The sequence below is a fragment of the Anguilla anguilla genome, chromosome 10 (assembly GCF_013347855.1).
Source record: "Anguilla anguilla isolate fAngAng1 chromosome 10, fAngAng1.pri, whole genome shotgun sequence".
Taxonomy (NCBI): domain Eukaryota; kingdom Metazoa; phylum Chordata; class Actinopteri; order Anguilliformes; family Anguillidae; genus Anguilla; species Anguilla anguilla.
Genome location: NC_049210.1, coordinates 44,397,306 through 44,419,783, shown reverse-complemented (window position 1 = coordinate 44,419,783; position 22,478 = coordinate 44,397,306). Strand labels below are relative to the sequence as shown.

General features: G+C 44.6%; 2 protein-coding genes across 5 annotated transcripts in view; both read left to right on the top strand.

Moving 5' to 3' along the window:
* The window catches only part of LOC118206720 (erbin-like), a 59,579-nt gene extending 39,578 nt beyond the window's left edge, over positions 1-20,001 (top strand). Inside the window, exons 10-24 of one of the 3 annotated variants that reach the window (XM_035379743.1) lie at positions 935-1,007; positions 2,936-3,065; positions 4,804-4,919; positions 5,627-5,696; positions 6,296-6,395; positions 7,628-7,749; positions 8,066-8,230; positions 8,749-8,949; positions 10,115-10,226; positions 10,529-10,712; positions 11,209-12,688; positions 15,736-15,909; positions 16,404-16,490; positions 16,836-16,910; positions 17,009-20,001. In XM_035379743.1, the coding sequence (XP_035235634.1) occupies positions 935-1,007; positions 2,936-3,065; positions 4,804-4,919; positions 5,627-5,696; positions 6,296-6,395; positions 7,628-7,749; positions 8,066-8,230; positions 8,749-8,949; positions 10,115-10,226; positions 10,529-10,712; positions 11,209-12,688; positions 15,736-15,909; positions 16,404-16,490; positions 16,836-16,910; positions 17,009-17,116 (3,197 nt within the window). In that variant the 3' untranslated portion in view covers positions 17,117-20,001. Of the gene's footprint in view, positions 1-934; positions 1,008-2,935; positions 3,066-4,803; positions 4,920-5,626; positions 5,697-6,295; positions 6,396-7,627; positions 7,750-8,065; positions 8,231-8,748; positions 8,950-10,111; positions 10,227-10,528; positions 10,713-11,208; positions 12,689-15,735; positions 15,910-16,403; positions 16,491-16,835; positions 16,911-17,008 lie in introns of all 3 variants that reach the window. The other 2 variants (XM_035379744.1, XM_035379742.1) reach the window with 2 other exon arrangements.
* Positions 20,002-21,577: 1,576 nt separating this feature from the next.
* LOC118206252 (phosphatidylinositol 3-kinase regulatory subunit alpha-like) overlaps positions 21,578-22,478 on the top strand; it is a 39,214-nt gene continuing 38,313 nt past the window's right edge. The window contains exon 1 of one of the 2 annotated variants that reach the window (XM_035378663.1): positions 21,578-21,784. The gene's annotated coding sequence lies outside the window, so the exon portion shown is untranslated. Of the gene's footprint in view, positions 21,987-22,478 lie in introns of both variants that reach the window. The other variant, XM_035378662.1, reaches the window with a different exon arrangement.

The following is a 22,478-nucleotide window of genomic DNA, read 5'->3' as shown; positions in this document are numbered from 1 at the left end:
CTCTATCAGTACACTAACAAACGATGGCGGCACAGTGAATGGCTAAGGTATGACTCATCCTCTCCCACACCGCTCCGCGAGGTGAACGGCATCATGGGATCAAAACCAGATTCCAGCGTGCCTGCGGTGTCAGCTCTTAGTTCTGTGGTAGGCCTCAAAGATGCTCTTCAAACTGCCTGGTGCTTGGGGCAGTATGTGGCTCAGGTTGTTATACAGTCATAGCCCTCTGATTTATCAACTAAGATAACCGAATTGAAAAGGAAAGCAGAATCTTGTGGATTTTGTAGCCAACACCTCTGTTAAACATTCATGTCACTTCATGGTTTTGCTTTTGTTGGTCAAATCTTTGCTACCATCTTAATGACAGTTCCAGTATCCAGTGACCAAATATACACTTTCCTTCTCTTATCAGAGTGAACAGCATAAAAATGTATATTTTGTCCATGAATATAATGCAGTAGCAAAACAGTGTCGGAACCAGGTCACGAAACCCCAAGAACCTAGATGTGTGAAAGGTTTTTCTGCTGTTTTGTACATGGTGTGACAGCAATGACTGACAAGTGAAAGGCTATTATCTGCCATTTTTTGATACCACAAGGAAAAATGAAATTCAAAAACCATTTACCGTGAAATGCCATGCGAAAGGGAGGGAGGCTGTTCGTTTTCTGGAAAGTTTTCTTTTTTTTTCAGAAAGTTGGCACTGCTATGTGCTGTCAGTGTAAATGAGAAAATATACAGTTTCAGTCTGCAATGGAATTATGATTTTTTTTTGTATCTGGAAAAAAAAAAAAAAACAAACAAACCAAAAAAAAAAAAAAAAAACGATGACGCACCTGAATTTTTCAGTCTGTTGGAGAAAAGCAAACCCAATCAATAGCAGTTAGTGTCAGGCCTGCAGCTCCTCCATTGATTAATTAATCTTCCTGCTCCACAGGCTCCCTGAAGAAACTGACCGCGCTGAAAGTGGACGAGAACCAGCTCTTGCACCTGCCGGACTCGGTAGGCGGGTGAGTACCGCACCGCCTGACTCCCGCTCGACCTCTGGTCCAGGTGTGCCGGACCAATCCGCTGTCGCTGAAGTGGGCCAGAGTAGGCCGGTAATTGTGCTGAGTGGCCTTGGTGTTCATGCTGTAGGTTTATCTAGCACTGGGTCCCTTGGTCAGACAGGACCACAGATTATTAGCACTAATCTGGCGCTAGTGGAACACGCAGGCCATAGGATGCTTCGGATTTACACATTTTCTCTAGCGATCCGTTAAAGCGATTGGTTAGAAATAGGCTAATTGTCCCACATGTGTCGCTTGCGTTTTCTAAACCAGGATTATGAAAAGTGGATGTGCACAGATTATTAAAAAAATGTAGCAAAGAAGTCACTTTAATCCTTTGTGTGGATTGTCAGCCAGACCAATTATAAGCCTGCTTAAGCTTTGATTTTACGTTTCCTTGTGATTAAGATCTGAAAGGAGTACTTCTCCTCCACATCTGTTAATCCAATCTAAGTATTTGTGGAGCGTTATTAATTTCTCACATTAAGCATCTGGGGGATTTCAGGTGCAGGGGAAACACTGTGGTCATTTTCTCAAGAAGAGATGTACTGGAACTCGATTTTCAAGCGTGGCTCGACGTGCATTCGTCAGCGCTGAGGAGGAGAAGGTGGCCCATGTGCTGTAAATTAAAAACACACAGCCAGCAGTGGGGTTTCTGTGGGATGTCTGGCGGCTATTCTTAGTGCTCAGGAAGCAGACTCCCTGCGAGTGCGCGGAGGTCAACAGGAAGTGCTGAGATGTGTTGAGCATGACTCACTGCCACCACCCTCAACTTCCCGCACATTGGCATGGAGTCGGCGTGCCAATCAAGTTGGGGGCCACAGAGAGGTGTGCCCCCCCCCGCCCCCGCCCCCCTGGTCCTTTTTTACGACACTATTGTGTAACTGCGTAGTCTAATTTACGACACGCCCCAGTTCCCCAGCCTCTTAACACCAAACTGGCCGTTGTTGCTCTGCAGGAGAAAAGGATTATCGACATACGTTTGCTTTTATAAAGTCTTTTTCCTAATTGGTATGATGAACTGATTTGACCTATTTCGACTTTCACTAAGGTGAAGGTTTTGGTTAATTGCTTGAAACTCTGGGTACATACCTTTATGTATTTTACATTATTAAAGTAATACATTTTCATGCCAGCTCCCCTACTGTTGGAACAGCAGGTTTTTACATTTGGTAATTTTAACACTGTTTTAATATTCATTCGTATGCCTTGGAACATCACCATAGGAAATATCCATTATGTGTCAGTATGGAAATTGTATTACTTTCTTGCTGTTGAACTAATAGTGTAACAAAAACAGCATTTGACTAATCCTTGGCAGGTTGGAATGTAATCCCCTTTGGGTTGTGCTTTCATTCAAATTCCTGCCGGTGTATTTTAATAAAATGACCTTTGAACATTTTTCTTTCTGAAGATAAGGAGCTTCCCTCAAATTAAGCTGCTGTGTACAAACTCCATAAACCTCATTTCAAACACGGCATTTTATCGGAACTTCGCCTTTAAAAACGGAAAGAAGTCCTTTTTCCTCGCTGAGTTCTCAGACAGTTGCTATTTAACACACGCTAAGGCTTCTCCTTTGAGAAAGATTCTGAACACATAGCCATGTGAATTAACTGACTTACTTTGATGCCTTGTAAAAAAAAAAAAGAAGAAGCAAATCCCTGCAAAGGACTTACTCTGATAGTGATCTGTTGAGCTCTGGCCTTTTCCCCCTTGCATTCTCTCAATCTCGAGGCTCTTAACACATTTTAAAATAATAAATATCAAATCGAAAGGGATAGCTGCTGTGCAAATGGACTCAGTTCTTTAGTGTCTGTCGTTGTCACGACGGACGCTAGCTCTCTTGGAGCTCGCAGAGGTTCTGACCCGTTTCTCCTCCTACCCTTTAGGCTCACGGCTCTGGAGGAGCTGGACTGCAGCTTCAACGAGATGGAGGCGCTGCCCTCCTCCGTGGGGCAGTGTGCAAACCTGCGAACCTTCGCCGCGGACCACAACTTCCTCACCCAGCTGCCCCCTGAGGTGAGCTCCAGGGTCCTGAGCGCGTCATCGCGAGATAGCGGGCCTCATGCGCGGCCAAACCTGCCAGTTAAAAACTCGTGTGGTTTACAGCCTCCAGAAGGACTCCCCAGCGCAAACCAGATCTGCACCTTTCAGCTCCTGTCTGACATACACTACATTTCCGAAAGTACGCAGACACCCCTCCAAATTGGTGGTGTTGGCTGTTTCAGCCATGCCCACTGCTAAAAGGTGCATAAAATGCATCGAGCATACAGCCATGCAATCACCGTTGACAAACATTGGCGACTGTAAGTGCTGTTAGTGTGAAGTGGAAACATGTAGGAGCAACAACAGCTCAGCCGTGAAGCGGTAGGCCACACAAGCTCACAGAACGGGCCCGCCGAGTGCTGAAGCGTGTAGCACATAAAAATCTGTCCTCGCCTGCAACACTCACTACCGAGCTCCAAACTGCCTCTGGAAACAACGTTGGCACAAGATCTGTTCGTCAAGAGCTTCATGAAATGGGATTCCATGGGCAAGCAGCTGCAACACAAGCTTAAGGTCACCATGCACAATGCCAAGTGTAGGCTGGAGTGGTGCAAAGTGCACCGCTGTTGGACTGTAGAGCAGTGGAAACACGTTCTTTGGAGTGATGAGTCACGCTTTGCTATCTGGCAGTCTGACGGATAAACCTGGGCTTGGCGGAATGCATACTGCCAACTGTAAAGTTTGCTGGAGGAGGAATAATGGACTGGGGCTGTTTTTTTATGGTTTGGGTTTGGCCCCTTAGTTTCAGTGAATGGAAATCTTAATTCTACAGCATACAATCAATTTCTAGAGAAGTGTGCGCTTCCAACTTCGTGGAAAAGGTTTGGGTAAGGCCCTTTCCTGTTTCAGCATGACAGTGCCCGTACACAGGGCAAGGTTAATACAGAAATGGTTTGCTGAGTTTGGTGGGGAAGAACGTGACTGACCTCTACCCCTCTACTGGAAAGCCTTCCCAGATGAGAAGAAGCTACTACAGCAGCAAAATGTTAATGCCCATTGTTTTGGAATGAGACGTTCAGCAAGTACATATGTTCAGGTGTCCCCATACTTTTGGAGCGCATTTCATTTCTCTACTTAATACTCTGATGCCAGTTTCGTTTTGGTGGAGTGTTGTATTTTGCTTATTTAAAAAAAAATCATTGCTTACTTGGTCATTCAACCAATTTCCAGGCATATTTTGAGCGCATGCCCCTCTACAAGCAGTATGATTCTGTTTTGAAGCAGTCCTTTAAGATCTCTCATCTCATCTCATCTCGTGGCCTCTAGTAATGGCCAGAAAAGGTAATAATATGGCTGTAGTGCTGTGACCAACTGCGATTGGCTGTCCCCACAGGGCAGCACGTGATTGGTCATGTTTTAGCTCAGGGAGAGAGGCTTTTTTCAGCAGGGAACACTCTGTGCCATCAGGCAAAAACTACTGCAGAAACAGCCAGCCGTTTATGATCTGTCTGTACTGCATGGCGTAGGTTGCGTAGCCCTCCATCATGAAAACCACTCTACTCCATTAGGGGAACTGACAAGTGAAAAGGAACATCGATTGCCACAAACACGTATTGATGGATGTGCACGCTGTTGTCTAGTGTGGGCTCGAATCGACAGAGGATCTTCAGGGAAAAAGAGAGATGTTTTAGGAGTCTTCACCAATGCATTTAACATGAATAGTAGCAGATCCGTATGGTAATACATGTGTGTTGAATGTCTTCTCATGCAGATCGGGAAGTGGAAGACAGTGACCATACTGTTTCTGCACTCTAACAAGCTGGAGACCCTGCCAGAGGAGATGGGAGACATGGACAAACTCAAAGTCATCAACCTCAGTGACAACAAGTACGTCCCCAACTCCCATTCTCCAGACTCAGATGCTTTACTCTTGCATTTTTAGTCGGTTACCTGACATATGCCAAGCAATTAAAATATAGCTCTGAATTTTTATGAGCGAAAAATAAAAGTTTTCATTTGGAGAAATTTGCACACCATGTGAATATTTCCTAATTTAGAACAGCACCTTGGGGAATGGCCATACATGCATAGTTGTTGTGTCAGTGGCACAACAAAAATATAAAAAAGGAAACATTTGGCTAATCCTCGGCAGGTTGAAAAGTATAATCCTCTTAGCGCTGTGCTTTCATTCAGATTCCAGCAGGTGTGCTGTATAATCTGAACTGTTCAGCCAGCTGATCGTTTGTGTGTGTGCTGTTGCTGTTGAGTTTGTGGTAATGTGCTCTTCCATTGCTGTGCGTGATTAGATCTGCTGTTGAGTTTGTGGTAATGTGTCCTTTCGTTGCTGTGTGTGTGTGTGTGTGTGTCAGTGTGCTGTTGTGTTTGTGTTAATGTGCTCTTCCGTTGCTGTGTGTGTGTGTGTGTGTGCTGTTGAGTTTGTGGTAATGTGTCCTTCCGTTGCTGTGTGTGTGTGTGTGTGTGTCAGTGTGCTGTTGAGTTTGTGGTAATGTGTCCTTCCGTTGCTGTGTGTGTGTGTGTGTGTGTCAGTGTGCTGTTGAGTTTGTGGTAATGTGTCCTTCCGTTGCCCTCCGAAGGTTGAAGAACTTGCCCTTCAGCTTCTCCAAGCTGAGCCGGCTGACTGCCATGTGGCTGTCCGAAAACCAGGTGGGGACTCAGAGTCACAGAGTCATCGTGCGAAGACCTCATTTTGTCTTTTGTTATTCATAAAAATATGTCTTAAGGTGCACTCACTTGGTATCTGTCCTCTACCAAGACGTTTCCATATTTAGGAGCAGTTTGGATTGAGTAGTTTTTTTGAGTTTCTCATTGGCACTGTAACACTCGATTCAGGATAAATGGTTTTAATTTCGCACAACAAGTGCTCTAGAGGTAAAGCATTCTAGCATTGAATCATTTTTCAGTAGTAGAAACGGTCTCTCATTTCTGCAAAATAAATTGCTGAATAGCAGAATAATTGCTTATTGGGGTGATTTAAGTCAGTGGTGCCAGGATCAATGAAAAAGTAAGAGGAACCTTATTGATTTTTAATTTTTGTTGAAAAATGTGTCAAAACAGAGAATATTTCTTGGCCTTTTTATACCACAGATTATCACAAAACGACCATGGAGTGTTCGATTTTCTAAGGTTCTTAATTTATGGTGATATGACATTTCTAACAGTGTGATGTATTCTGAGCATGAAATCAGTGATAATTTACCATAATGGTGTTCAAACTCAGTGACATCATTTCCTGTTTCTTGCAGTCCAAGCCACTCATTCCCCTGCAGAAGGAGGAGGATGAGGAGACCCATAAGACCGTGCTCACAAACTACATGTTCCCACAGCAACCGAGGACAGAGGACTGTGAGTGGCCAGGCAAAATCAGACTTCCTGTATCACTTAAGGGTCTCAGCACTCACTGCTTATGACCTTCGATATGAACTTATTGTACGTCACTTTGGATAAAAGCGTCTGCCAAATAACTGTAATGTAACGTAATGGCCAAATCATAAGTGGAAAAAGACAAATAATAATTTTAAAAGTATTCTCTGTAACTTAGGGAATAACTTAATAAGGGGGGTAAGAAAAAAATGAATCCTTTAAAGCGAATGAGAACGCACAGCCTTGCGCTTGCCTTTCCCTGCCAGTCATAACCTGCAGAGACGCTTGTTATTTTTGAGCACCTACATAATTTATTCTGTCTTGGAACATATTTTGAGAAACCTCACATCCAGTCGAACAAGGCCCAGATAACGACACCTTTTTTGTGTCCCTGTCAAAGTCATGCCCGAATGAAAACCGGCTAGACCGTTGGTTAGATATCCGTTAGATGTTTTTCCCTTTCAGAATCTCATTGCGGTTTTCAGAGTGATTGAACTGGCCCTCTGTGGAATGCGAAATATGTCTAATTGCATTAAGCACACGCTATCTGCAGTCATGTGGGCTGTTATTCTTGCAGTCATTCACAGCGCTGAATTTTCAGGAAGTGTTACTAATGAGTGTCGAGAGGTTTTACAGCTGCGAGCACTTCAATGAGAACGATGCGTAATTCTGGGCACCTGGCTTCAGCACTTTGGCTGTTAGACTGTACAAAATAACATATTGGGCTGTTTGTGCAAACTGACCACCATTTGAGATGCTAGATTATTGCAGCGAGAGCATTCATTTAGTATTTAATTACATCTGTGACTAGATCAAAATCATAGGCAATCAAAATTCTCCAGTCTTTGCGTTCCAAACTCTATGCATGCTTGGGTCCCCTTAATCATCTGAACTAAAAGCATTGTATTTTTTGCGCTATACTGTATGTATGGATGGCTGAAAAAAAGCAGTATTTTAACCCTTCAAGGCATCACATATATGTGATTAGAATGTTCTTAGCTGAACATTCTAATACTGATGTCACGATCACTGCTGGTAACTGAAAGCAACGGAGTTCTAGAACACTGACTTAGAATTTTGAAAAAAAACAAGAAACAAACCATTCATAAAACCTGCGCTAAAAAAGGGTTAATGAACTGCTGCTCTGCACTGATGTAATACCCTTGCCTTCTATTTAAGTGCCATTGTTTCCGCACTTTTCTTCCTGTCCCCAGACATCCACGTCTCTGACAATGAGAGCTTCAACCCCTCCCTGTGGGAGGAGACACGCAAGCAGAAGGCGCAAGTGGCCTTCGAGTGCGACGAGGACAAGGATGAGCGGGAGGCCCCTCCGCGGGTCAGTACCAAAAAAAAGCTCCTTTCCTCGGGGTGTGGCGCTCCCGCGTACCCCTCGACCCACCGCGCACCTCTCCAGGAAGTGTTGACCGCTGAGCCCGATCTGATTGGCTGCAGTTGCGTGCTCCTGGCAGACCAGTGCAAATTTGCCTATAATGATGCCGCTGTCACTGTTCTCAGAAGCCACAGGCCGTCTCTCTTTGGAAGGGTCAGAAAGGGCGATTGTTCTTCTTGCCTGTGATGCGTTGCCGTGACGTCCACGCCGCGCGCCAAAAGAGTGTCTGCCGTCATGGTTACGCGTCTCTGCGTTGTTGCAGGAGGGCAATCTGAAGCGCTACCCGACCCCGTACCCCGAGGAGCTGAAGAACATGGTGAAGACGGCCCAGAGCATCGCCCACAGGCGCAAGGAGGAGGGCTCGGGGGACGAGGCGGACAGAGAGGCCAAACTGCCGGAAGTGGGTCTGCAGGACGTAGGAGTGAAGGTGTGTGGCGCCGCGTTGCCTGCCTGTGCTAGTCTCCGATTCCGGGGCCAAGGCAGGGCATTTCAGCTTTGAGATGGGTTTCACTTATCTGTGAAGGAAGGCACATTCCAATAACATGACATTAGTGGGAAGCCTTTTTATCCGTGATTCGTATTTCCTCCAGGAATGCAGAGGGAATTTTTTCTCTCTTTTGAAGAGTACTTCAGTTAAAAAAAAAAAGAAAAGAAAAACTGTTTTGGGTGTAAACGTGCTTACAGGGACTTGACTTAGAGCATTAATCATGCATTTAATATTATAAAAAGCCATGAATTTATTAATAGTTGTGTATATCAATTCTGTTTCTTTTTGTACTTTCTATTCATTAATCTTAGGTGTGGATAATGAAGTAAATGTTCTAGAACTGCACTGCAATGTGCTCACTGGAATTCATGATTAATCTTACTTAAACACAGCGTTCGGAGACCCTTTCCCCCGAGGAGTAGTTTCATTTTACCGCTGTGTTTTAATTTAACCTGCAGGTAATTGAACTTGCCGGAGGCCAGGGAGAGACGGTGGAAGGGGATCCAACTGCAGCAGCAGCTGCTGTTAACGGCTCCGAGGTCCCCAGCACACCCGAGCCCACGCCCGAACCCGTGGACACGCCGGACGACCCAAACGTCCAAACCGCCCCACAGACCCTCAACAACGGGACGGCAGATACTCACGAGCAGCCTCCCACGGTATTACGCACGAATCTGGACCTTCACGGACGTTTATTTATATCAGCTGACCTTTGATACATATTTTCAGTGCACATGGTAATGAATCGGCTGTTTACTACGGGTTTTTATAGAGGGTGGATGATCCACGCTGAGTATTCAAGGTCACATACTTATGTGGGTCGTGTTTGCGACGCCAAAACAGACATCGGAAGTAGTTTTGAAAACGGAAACAATAGGCGCATAATTTACTGCGACGCCCGGTTTTTTTGTTTTGTTGTTATTCCGAAGCTGAGGAGGGAACGTGGGATTCCTCATGACCGCGAGCAATTTGCTTCACATCCTTTTATTGTGACGGATGAAATAACAGGACATCACAGAGCTATAATTAGGACTGCGATGCTGTGTGGGGTAACCCCCCGCTCCAAGTGTTTTTCTGCATTGTCGGAGCCCTAATGGTTCATCTCAAAACTACAGGTAGACAGTCTAATGCATTCTGGCCAGGCAGAAAGGCAGCCAGGCTGAATTTTCATGACTGATTTGCCTCAGCAAACACGCCAGCCTGCAGGCGGCCATTTTCTTGTTGAATCACGCTTGTAGTTTATCACGGTGACCGCGGGCCAAGCCGCAGAAGCAGGACGGGGCCTTTCCCCTGTAGTCACGACAACAGATCAGGATTACCTGGAGAGGTAAACTCGAACCTCATTTAAGGTTGAGCTGACAGAGCAGCGAGCTACTCAGCCTTGTCTTCTCAGGTCAGACGGCAGCATGGTTTCAGTTGGACTCTACAAGCGCTTGACGTCCATCAGGAAGTATTTATTTGCACGGAGTCCATTACGGCTCTGGACAACGCGCGTGTAAAATGGCCGTCATCAGTCGCCTACCTCCGGCGTGCTCCCGGGCTCAAGGCGTCTATTAATTTTCCCCACCGCACACAGCTTCAATAAGCGATGTAAGCAAGTATTCCTTTAATGCTTCGAGCCTTTGAGTTAAAAACAGAGACGCGAAGATCAAAGGGATTTCCGTCTTTTCATCCATAAAAGATGCGCGCGCGCTGAACTTTTTGTTCTGTTAAGATGAGGATACGGATTTGCGCATAATGTGTTGTCTTACTGAAGATAGTGGTTCATGGCGGTTCAATTGAATACCGCTGTGTGTGTTGTCTGTTCGCTTGCTCCCTCAGCAGGAGTCTGAGGAGTCGGGGAAGGAGGAGATGAAGATGGCGGAGATGCGTCCTCCTCTGATTGACAGCTCCAACTGCCAGCCCAAGGTGGTGACGCTCAGCAAGGACAAGAAAGGTAATGTAGCAAGCACCAATCACACGCAGCGTACAGCAGACTTGTCTGCGCTGCCCTACAGCAAGGCTGCCCAGTCCTGATCCTGGAGATCGACCTTCCTGTCGGTTTTCAATCCAGCCGTAACAAAGCACACCTCATTCAACAGCTAGCGGTCCTGTTGAGCTGCTACTTAGTAGAATCAGGTGTGCCAAATTAGGTAGATCTCCAGCAACATGCTATATTTTGAGTAAACGCGGAGGGCCTGATTTAGTTATGCCATCTAAAGGGCGTTTTGATGAAATCGTTCTCTTGTTTTTCGACAGATGACGCTAAAGATGCAGACTCTCTCCTCGACGAAGCGATGACCAACAGTAACCAGAACAACAGCAACTGCTCGTCTCCCTCGCACATGTCCGACACCGTGTCGATGACCACGGACAGCAGCCCGGACATCTCCGTCTGCACACCTGAGAGGGAGGCTAGGCCTCCCGTCACACGTCAGTGCAGGTGAGCGGGATTTTCCCCTCCGCATTTAGGAAGTGTTGTGTGTTGTGATTGTTTCCGGACGTCACTGAAATCTGAAATCCTTGAAGTCACTTTTTCATAATCTGCACAATCTGCTTTCAGTCTGAGAGTTCCGGCAGCGCGTTCAATCCGAATAATAAATAACTTGTAGTGCAGTTTTCCAAAATTATTTTGGTTAAAACCGCTGTGATAGTATTCCACAGAACGTTTAAGTCTTTTTTTCCAGCTGGATTTTATAATGTCGGTGATATTTCTGCCTCAGTGGATAAACGAGACGGTTGACCTTTTCCCACAGACTTTGTGCTCCCTCCATATTACGGTTTTACAGAAAAAGCAATAAGCCCAGACCCATGTTTTATGGTGATATTCTGTGAAGTCACGCCGCTGCACAGCCCAGTTTTTCTCCTGTGAGAATGGAACACAAGCTGTGCCTCATATTTGTTTGTTTTAAAAAAAATAATAAAAATTTTTATTCCAGGCTTGAGGATGAAAATCAGAACCAGCTGGAGGACACGACGCCCCTCCTGCAGAACGGGAACGGACCGAACCCGTCTCCGCAGCCCGTGGGGAACACCCAGCAGGAGCACGAGTCGAGCACCGAGAAGACGAGCGAGCCTGAGCTCGCCGCGGAGGAGAGGCTGACGCTCATCGACGGGGACCTGGACCTGAGAAACGGCGTGGGAGACCCCTACAGCAGGTGGGACCAGGTGAACATGAACGTGTCCCAGCTGTTGCCGGACAACGGGGTGCAGCTTCGCGGCCTCGGCGACACCGTGGACGTCTACGCCACCGGGGACCTTCAGAAAGGGCCGGCTGAGGACAACAACAACGAGGGTCCCGCCCGGGTGCTTCTTCTGAACGGGAACCAGGCCCAGAAGCTGACCTTCGCCGAACACGTCAACGGGCACGCGGACGAAATGGCGAAGTTTGAGGTGGTTCAGAGCGCCAAGGTGGACGTGGCGTCCAGCGGCGAGCTGCCGCTCTCCCAAAAGGCGGAGGAGCTCTCCACTCTGAGAAGAGGGCCCTCCAGCGCCGTGGTCAAGTCCCAGAGCGACTCCAACGTGCCGGCGGGCGGGATGGTGGTCTGCGGCGTCGATGGCAGTGCTGGGTCAGACGAGGCCAGAATGGCGGAAGCCGCCGCCCAAGGCCAGAGCTTCGCTCGGAGCAACTCCGCCTCCCTCCTCGACGACTACGCGGTTCCGCTCTACCCAGGATCCTCGGCGGCCTCCCCAGACCTCCTCCCCGCCTCCAGGGCCCCGGTCAGGTGCGACGCCAGCGCGGGAGGGAGGGTGTCGGTCCCCGCCGGCGTGCCCCCGCCCCAGTACAACATCCAGTACACCAGCAGCGCTGTGCCCGCCGACAACCTTTGGGCACAGAGGACCCCGGTGCCACCCGACCAAATGTACCTCCCTCCCCCCCATCACTCCCTGGCCAACACCAACTACTCCAACCGCAACAACGCCCCGCCTTACCTCCACCCGCCCCATCAGAGGGCCCCGCCCAGGTCTGTGGAAGGCTGGGGCAAGGACCGGTACCCCCCAAGGGCCCCCGTCCAGAGGCAGGGCAGCACCTGCTCCAACGCCTCCCTGACCTACCAGGACGCCCGCCGCATGCACGACGGGGAGTACATGACCTACTGGGAGATCCAGGCCATGGGGCGGGGCCCCCCGCCGCAGATGGTCCACCGAATGCAGCAGCAGCGCCCCCTCTCGGCCCGCACGTACAGCATGGACGCGTCCGGCCCCCCCCGCCCGCAGAGCGCCCGGCCGCCCCCCCACGAGCTGCCCGAGAGGACCATGTCCGTGGGCGAGTTCGGCTACCAGCGCCCCAGCCCCAGGAGGTGGCGTGGCCCCCGCGTGCAGTCGGAGGACTCCGTGCTGGACGGGCCGGGCAGCCTGTCCCCCGGGGACTGGAGGGACAAGATGGTGCACCACGTCGGCGCCAAGAGAACCGAAAAGGTACGCGTCCGCTCCGGGGTTCGGTTCTGACGCTTCGCTTTCTTAACCCATTAATGCCCAGATTTTTCCCAGAGACTTCTTACACATAATCATTTGCACTTCCTTCCATATGAACATGTTTTCCAGTTGTTTTTTTTCAAATTTTAATTGTATTTTTTCAAGTAATGATGATTGTTTTTAAAGCATCTATAGTCTTCCAGACAATATTCACAGATCGAAAAAGAGTGGTAGAGACCTCGGCAACTTTAGTTGCCCGCGGGCTTAAATGGGTTTTAAACAAACCGAATCTAAGGCCTAAAATGGTGTGGAGGCTTGGATTCTAGCGGAACACGGGACGTCAAGTCGTTCACGTTTCTCTAGATGTTCAGGGCACGTGTGTTCGCCCAACCCCCCGATTCTCCGTTCGATTGCCAAAGTCTTGCGCTGTGACTCGCATAAAAAACAGGTCATGTTCTTGGCAAACTGTGTTCCAGCAAAATAAAGAGTTGGAAATCCAAACTGTCGTTACTCAATACCACATGTGCTGACATTCTAGCTTCATTGAGTGCTCCGCCCAAAATGTATAATTTGTGCGAATGTATAATTTGTGACATATTACTCAGTTTTATCTCTGTCTTGTTATTAGTCAGTTTTTTTTAAAGATCATATTTCCGGCCAGTGCCTGTTCATCTCTGTAAAAATCTATCCTCGCAGACATTTTCCAGGAAAGCCCCCGTAAATTGCTTATTGGCACTGTTAACTGAAGAAAAAACATCAAAGGTTTCTGGAATGACTCACCTTTGAAATTTAGAACGTGATGACCTCACAAATAAACCCAGGCATAGGATTCTTATTATGCGTGAGGCCTTATCATAATTAGCGGCAGCCTCTCAAATTCAATGATCAATACAAAACAAAAAAAAACTCATCTGGATCTCTGAAAGCTGCTTTCATCAGGAACCTCTAGGATGAATCATTTCTTCCAAAGCCGGGAGAGGTGGGATGAAAACCATTACATGCCATTGTTGTTTTATTTACCGGGGCTAAATGAAAGGAGAATGCTCGTTAAAAAGGGGGCATGGTGTTCGCGAACCGTTCTGTGGCGATAGCTTCTCCGCTAACGCGCGGGCAGTTTTGTTAGCACGGCGCTGTCTCATTGATCCCAGTACAGCTTTTCCTCCACTCGTCTGAAAAAAAAAAACCGTCTGCCTGCATTCGATCTGCTGACGTACGGCGTAGACGGCCGCTGCGTTGGGATTCGCGGACGCAAATCCGTGCGAGATCGCTCGTCTCCACGCACGCGTGTGCGGGCGAGCGTCTGAGTTATTGTTCTGGGCGGACATGAATAGTCATGAACGGCGAAACAGAGAGACAAACAGGATAACACGGCGCACCGGTGAGGGCTGTTTGCATATGCATGAGGAGAGAAGTAGCCGTACGTGAATCAGGAGAGGGTAGAGTACCGGTACACCCCCACCCCACCCCCCACCGATCCCCTCTCCCTTATCTCCACCCGACATACAGTCTGGTTTTGCAGATCCAGTTCTGGCTGAAGTTTAAAGCAGAATCTTATCCGCACCGAAGCTCCATGGCTTCTCACTAGCTACGTTTCACATCTGTGGCCTTCTGGAGTATCCCCCGACCGGCCAGCCAACAGAAATACCCTCTGGACTCCACCATTCCTTGAACCAATCGTAATTTCTCACCTCATAATGCAATAATAAGCCTTAAAATTGCATTTGTTTCAGTCACCAGAGATGTCTTTGTTTTCTTCGTGCAACCGCTCTCGACCCAACGTGAAATTGCTTTGTCTTTGGCTTTAAAGAAGCTTTAATCTTCAAAGTCTGCACACGGATGTCTGATTGTCTGGAGAGAGATATCTCCATTCCACTATCTCTAGCAATCTAGAGAGAAGCACAGATATTAACATAATTTTTTGGAATGTTCATGTTACGAACTTAACCATCAAATACTTGTGTGGGTAAATATAGTAAAATATAAATTGCCCCACTTGAGTCATTTTTGACTTTTGGCTCCAATTCATTCTCACTAGATTTTTCAGGCAAAATGAAAACACATGATTTCTTGAGGGAGCAGTGGGGTGTGTGTATATGGTAAAGTTGCAGGACTGCTTCGCACAGGAAATGTGTCACATATGCATATCTGCCATCTCATTTTTCCATGATGTGCCTGATATTTTACACTTAGTCCGCAGTCAAAAGCTTTACCCTCTCTTTCTTCTTTTTGTGTCTTACAATTGCAGTGAGACATATCTCTGTGCTCCAGGCATATTGTATGTTTTCCCCTGTTTTTAAAATTTTTTTTTTTTATTATTTATTTATTTTTAACGAGGAAGAGCAGATAAAATATTGTTCTATAGCGTTTATTTGAGGAAGCCTCTCTTGGTGTGAGAGCCACGGTTGCCTGTGTGAGGTGGTCCACCTTTGCTGGGACTATGTCTACCCCTGCTGGACAGTGTGTGTAACTGCACCGCTTCACTGAGCGCATCGCTCCCGCTGCTGGGCATACAGAGCCTGTGCAGGCTGATTACATAATGAGTGCCAGGGGGCACACGGCAAGGGTTCCAGGAGATCGATTTTACACTTTTTCAGTAAACATAGCCCCCCTGGTACTAGTGCACGTGTGGTTTTTCAGCAGATTTTGTGAAAAATTGCATTCCTTACCCAATGTTCTAACTGCTTGCTACAGTAGAGTTTCAAGTGTGCAGTACACTAGATCGTAAACTCCTCCTTTTTTACCCTCAAATAATGAGTCATTCCATAACTGCTGAACAAATACTAAATAATTATTGTTCAGAACACACATTTACTCCAGCTACATTTTGGATGTTTTCTTCCGGATAATTCGGATGTCGTATTTTTCCCTTGTCCTTTGAAGCACTGATCATTATCTTTTCCTGAGAGGTCCAATTAGGTCCCGGGTTCGCTCTGTCTCCTGCCCGAATGTACCCTGAGTGATTCTGGGCCATGAGCAGTTTAAAGGCAACCGTCACAGAACCCAGAATCGCGGGTCTCCCAAAACGACTCTCGTCTCCGCGCTTTCCCCAGGTGCCTTACGTGAACGGACAGATGTGCCCGAGGGGGCGACCCCAGATGACCTGTGGCCAGATGCCCATGGCCCGGCACCCGTCCCGCGAGCAGCTCATAGACTACCTGATGCAGAAGGTATCCCAGCAGCCCCTGGGGCCGCCCTGCTCGCCGCTGGAGCGCATGCAGCAGGAGGTAGGGTGGGGCGGTGCTGCTGCTAGCGTGATTCAGCTAGCGAGCGGCGGCCAACGTTTTTCTCTCCGTCCGTCCCCGTCTCGCCTGCTCCAGGCCACGTGGGGTTTATTCTTAGTCCAGTCGTGAGTCATTCGTGACCGTAAACTAAAATGACTCTTCACCCACGTTTGTGTTCGCAATTTAATTTTCCCATGAATCCCCCCCAAAATTAGATGAATTGTTTTATACTTAGGTTAATTTATTCATTTGGCCTCGCAAGTGTTTTGGGGGCATTCAGCTGCAGTAAAAACCAATAATCCAAAAAAAATAAAAAAGATTATACTATACTCTGCCAAAATTAAAAATTGCATTTATATCAGCGAGGCCACTCAACATTTATCTCTGAATTCTGTGCTTGGATAGTTTTACGTTCAGGATAACATTGAACTGCTTAATTTTAATCCTGTTGAAAACGCATCACTGAAAGTGATGGCTTGGCCTCATTTTCATTTTAGCTCCGTGTGAAAATTGAGAAGAATCCGGAGCTGGGCTTCAGCATATCAGGAGGAGGCAGAGGCAATCCCTTTCGTCCAGAAGATAATGTATAAAACATTTTTTTACTTTCAATATCCATTGTAAAAGAAAAAAGTGGTGTGTAATAACTATATATTATGATTTTGTGTATTTTTAAATGGACATTGTACTTAATCCAAGTAATTGAAACTTGATATTTCCTTAGAATGAAAAGCACTGGAAATATATAAGCTGCTGTATTTAACACATAAATGTTTTTTTGTATTCAGGTATTCAGAATTATTATTCACTAAGATTGAATCTAAAGTCTTTAAGACTGTATTATTAGGGCCGTGAGTTGGTGTTTCAGTATTAATGTAATGTAATTAATTGTGATTGTTTTAATAAAAATGTACAACACGCTGTTTTTCTAGGGAATATTTGTGACAAGGGTCCAGCCAGAGGGACCTGCATCAAAATGCCTGCAGCCAGGAGACAAGATTCTACAGGTACAATGACAAGGCTTTACCAGCATGGTCACTGAAATGCAAATGGCTGCCTTATCTCTACAATTATTGTGAGATCACTCTGTTCTCTCTCATTTTAGGCGAACGGATACAACTTCGTTAACATTGATCATGGCCAGGCTGTCTCGTTGCTAAAGAAATTTCCCAACACTGTGGAACTGATCATTGTCAGAGAAATACCGGTATAGCAGCAAGAGGAAGAAGAGGCCCAGACATTTTAGGAGAGACTTTGGGAAAATAAGAGGGGAAATAAAGAAGCATTTTCTTTAATATCCTTATACACAGAGCAGCCAGTTTTTTTAAAGCAGTGTTTGAACTGCAGTGAACGAGACTGGTGCTTTGGTAAAGGAGGAGTGGGCAGACCTGGTGCACATCGATGGACCCTTGCTTTATTTTTTTACTACTATTGCCAGTAAAATGCTGGACTACTTTTTTTGAAAGAAAAACAAACGTAGTGCGTTCTGTACAGACTTGTAGATTTTATCTTTGGAAATTTGTCTTATACATTGAATACAATATATATATTGTCGTTAAGCCTGGATGTTAGGTAGCCACTAGGGGGCAGGGCTCATTGTTTGTAACAGTCTGTGTGCCTTCATTTTCATGTTTTTTTTGTTGTTGCTGAAACCTGGACTTCACTGTGCAAGTCGTGGAAAGCAAAGTGCTGTTGCAGTGCCAGACTAAAGTCTTCATTCATTCAAACTGCATGAATTCAGTCCTTCTGTCGCCGAATCTGACAGCGAAGGTGCTTTGGACAGACGTCATGTGCTCCGAGCAGCCATGCGTGGCCGGATACTGTGGACGCATCAGGATTGGAGCAACGTGTTTAACGCAGTGGGATAAAGCCAGCGATTCGATTCGTCCTTTTGGGCAGTGCCCCCCCCCCCCCCCCCACGTACACTACGAAACACTGATTTGTCACACACGTCCCAAAGTAGTCCCTGTTAAGTCGGTCTCTACACGTCTCCCTCTGGACCTGAAGACGCTTCTGATCTCCGGACTCAGAAATGCGATAAAAGACCCCGAGGATGGTGAGCTACGACGCGGGAGAACGGGACGGTGCTCAGCCTTAATTTACCCCACTGGTGGAGTGCAAAGCCAGTAAAGACAGGTGCTAGGTAACCAAAGCAAGTACTTTAAGTGGGCACGGAGATAGGCCGCAAGTTTGCTGAAGATAATGTTAGTACAGTTAGTACATGTTAGTACATGTTAGTACAGGCTTCAGGCCCTTTCTGCTGGCTCATGATCACAAAGGACTTCAGTCAGAAATCAACCATTTTCGACTAGGAAGCTCATAATCACTCATTATTTTACTGAAATGTTCTGCACATTTTTATCAGTATTGTACATATGGTTAAAAAAAAAAAGTAACTGCTTTCCATTGGTTAAATCGGCATGCTCATTCAAACTGTGAGGTTTAAAAGAAAAAAAATTCTTTCATGCTGAAATAACATTTACTGTCTGGATTTTTGTCTTGGTGTGAAAAAGGCCAAGGACTGGAGTGGGACGTGACGTGTCACACACCTGGAGTTGTGTGAATATGGTTCTGTTAACCGTGCCCTGTAGAAAGAGCGATATTCACTCGCAGCCACGGCAAGGGAGAGAGCGAGTCTTATTCACCACTCAGAGTTTGGAGGCTTTTAGTCAGATAGAAACATCAGCATGCATTTTTTAAAAATCAAAATGGAAGCCCTTTAATTACATTGTAATTGTACATGATTTTATACTGGACTTTTTTAAATGATGAAAATATAGGAAATCAGTGAGGTTTTTTTAAAGATTTTTATTTGAGTATGGAATATAAATTTGTCATGTTTTGTAATGTCTGACGTGCCCAGTAATTTTGACATAAACATGCAAGCAATAGAAATCAGACCAGCATTCACTAGACCTGATACTGACACACTGAGCTGCAGTTACTGAATGGTGCAAATGTGAGACTTTCAACTGCTGTTATGAAATAATTCATTTGAGTGCATGCCAAGTAAAACTCATTTTATGTGTCATTTTGAATATATTTTTTACTAAAAATGCTTTCATGACTCATACTTACAATGGTTCGACAGACATTAGGGAGTCTATATGTTGTAGTATTAACTTTTCATTTAAATGTTCGTGTAAACACACCTGGGGTCCGCTCTATCAAATCTTATTTCCATTATCGTTAGTTTAATCATTTCAATTATTAAATTAAGTGCACATTAACATTTCAGTCATTAATGTACCTTATTTTATTTAACTTTCGGTTTCTCTTCTTCATAACACAACTGCGAACAGTACATTCATCATTTCATCTTTGTGATCTCTTGCAGTTTATAAAAAAAATTGTAGTTAAGAGCTTGTTGGGATAGGTCATTTTTGTTTTATTTGTACATTGTTGTATGAGCTTATCTTACATAAAACAATCTACCTGCTTGGGGAAAAAATCATATCAAATTCATATCTAATGAAAATTCATGGCCTTTGATTTCTTTTGAATTCATGTAACCTTATCACCTCCCTGATTTGGATCAAGGTAATAGTCTCTCTTCTTTCAGGATGAGGAACATTGATGTCTTACTGTAAAATGTCCACAGTAAATGAGTGCTATATTGTGCCTGATACAGAACAACTGTGAAGGGGAACTTTGTGAGGTCTCCTGGTATATATAATTACTGCAAAGAGGCTATCTACATTTTACATTAACACGTCATTTAGGAATTAAAGTATAAGTGTGGTCATCTAACATTCCTATTTCATGTCCTTATATAACCACTGTCTTTTCCCTTACGTTGCCACATTTGTTGTTTTTAATTTATTTTTCTATCTGTTTTGTATCTGTGCTTATTTTCTGTGATAGAAAATACTAATTGAAGTGTACATACTTTTAAGTTATGAGATAAAAACATGGTATTAGTGTCATGACTTTTTAAAACTTAAATTGCGAAACTGAAAACATTTTTTTACACTATAAGTTGAAACGAACGATTTGCATTACTCAACATTCCAGACTATGTTTATATTCACTCTAATTCTGATGTAGCCTTTGTAAAATGTGAAATAAACTAATGCTCTTGGACATTTGGGATAGCTATGCTTGTTAACATTTGTTTTTTAATTGTATGGTTGTTATTAATTTTTTTTTATTTTTTACTATGGTTGACAGCAAACCTGAAGTCAAAACCCAGAAGACACACAGTCAATTTAGCAGCTGTACGAGTGGATCGTTTGTAATGTCGCGAGCGATTGCTTGTGACACTAATTGGCACAATGGACTATATACTGCTTTGGCAACAGTTTACCATATGGCTGTACATTTGTATCCATTTTAACATAAGTGCCATATACCTTGCTGAATACATATGACACATATCACAAAAAAATCTGTCATTTATGACTCCAGTGAATGTGTTCAGCTGTCTGCACCATGGGGATGAACTGTAACAACAAAAACAGAAAAGGAGATGCATGCTTGGCTGTCAAATTATGCATTTTAGATAATGTACAAAATTAATTTTGTACATAACAAATTCTATTCTCATTATCTCATATATCCTGTTTTTTAAAAACACACGACCAATCAGCTACACTTCAGGCTAGATTTTTTTTTAGATGTCAGCTGTCCAGCTATTCAGGTGAGGGAGTAGTTTGACAAACTGTTTTAGCACACCTGGTGGAATTTTTAACCCAATCTTCACACGGCTAACAATCGACTATCTTATGCAGTGCCCTGATCTTGATCTTGGATGAAAGCACAAAGACTAGATCCTCAGAGATCAGTAATTGTAATTACAGTGGCATTCAGTCATTTTGCCATCTTTGTAAAACTTGCACACATTTCGGAGTGATACGTAAAGTGTAAGGTTCTCATGTATTCTAAAATTATTTAAGGAGGAAGCCCAACAGAATGCAATCTTCTTTTGCAATTACAAGCAAGGAATCAATGTGGGTACATCTACATGACCTTAGGAGCTGATTATTATTTTCACTGCATAAACACAATTCCTTTCACATCAATATTAAATATACTTATGAAGTTTTCCATATGTAATTCATTCATTCTTATTCAGGCATTTTCATTGTTCTGAAAATTTAACATTCTCTATAATACTGTTTCTGGAACTATTTGAAATTAATAAAAATGGGTTCATAATTTATTTAGTTTTTAATAACAGTTGATGAAAAATGTAGCAAGTGTGAGTTATGAATTTTTAAAATTACATATATATTCTTAGCATTAATACATTAAATTATGTAATACTTTGGCCGATTTGACTAAAAAGCAGTCTTTGTATAAATATTGTATGTTTCAAAAAGCATGATATATTGATGATCATCTATATATTGATCATCATGCTTTTTTAAACATTGAAACATGCAATATTTGTGCAAAAACTGGAGCGTAAGTCAAAGTATTACTTCATTTAAATTATTGATGCAAAAAATATTTTCTCTATTCTCGTGTCCTTTTCAGTCACGCAATTTTATGCTGAATGAAACATGCGTTATATGATTTGTAATGTAATATATGCTGTACAAATCAATGCACAGAAACTAGCTACCATTTCGTGATTTCTTACTGTGAAATGGTGACCGCAAAGGCAGTTCACGTGCACCAGTTATGTAAGTGTGGCGTGGGTGTTCCAAACTCTTGTTGCGTGCGGATCAGCGCTGCCTGAGCACGGCCATTCCCTTCCACATGTACGCCGTCGCCACTGGGAGCTGGAGCGAGGGCGCGGCGTATCTCCCGTTTGATGCGTGCGCAGTTTGACGTGCCTTTCCTTCGTACGAGCTGGCTGGCTGCGGTAGCAAGTGAGGCAACACTTGTGTCCTCGGGCAAAGAAAGAAAGAGAGTCGCTTGCAGCGGATCTCTTAAGGTAAAGCTCACTTTTATTAGTGGAATCAGAAAAGAACACTACGTTTCCAACGCCTAAGTTGTGAATCAGCTATCAGAAAATACTTCTCAGACGTCGCTAAAATCTACTTAGCGCTGGGGTCTTTTGTTCAGTTCTTCAGCTGCAATCGTGGATCATAGGAACGGAAGACACATTCCTACGGTCCTGGGCCCCTTGTGTGCAAGTGAGTTAGCTAGCTCGCTAACTACAATGTGGTGAACGCGTTTTTTGCAGCTGATAAATACTTTTCTGTGTAATGGAAATGCATTACTTTAAGTAGTTTTTTTTCTCAACAAACGCATCTTTTATATCGGTTATTACTGAAATATATGCTAGTTAACTTAAACAGTTGTGTTGCCAGCTGAACTAATGCATGCTAGCTTGTTAGCCGTTTGAATCCTTGCACGCACGCACGCCTGTTACAGTAGCTGTGATATTAGCTAGCTAATTGTTGCCTTGTTGCGTTCGTGGCAATAGGAATACGCATTGCCCAACCAGGTAGTATTTTTATTATTTTCTTTTCACGCGTTCTTTGCTTTTTTGTTGTGTTGCTTTTCTGATAAATTATGCATGTCTTCATTAATGTTACAGGGAATCCGCATAAGGATTGATAGCTAGGTAGTTTAAGTTTGCAAGATGGCTAACAATTTTAATTCAAAAGCTGACAACACTGTCT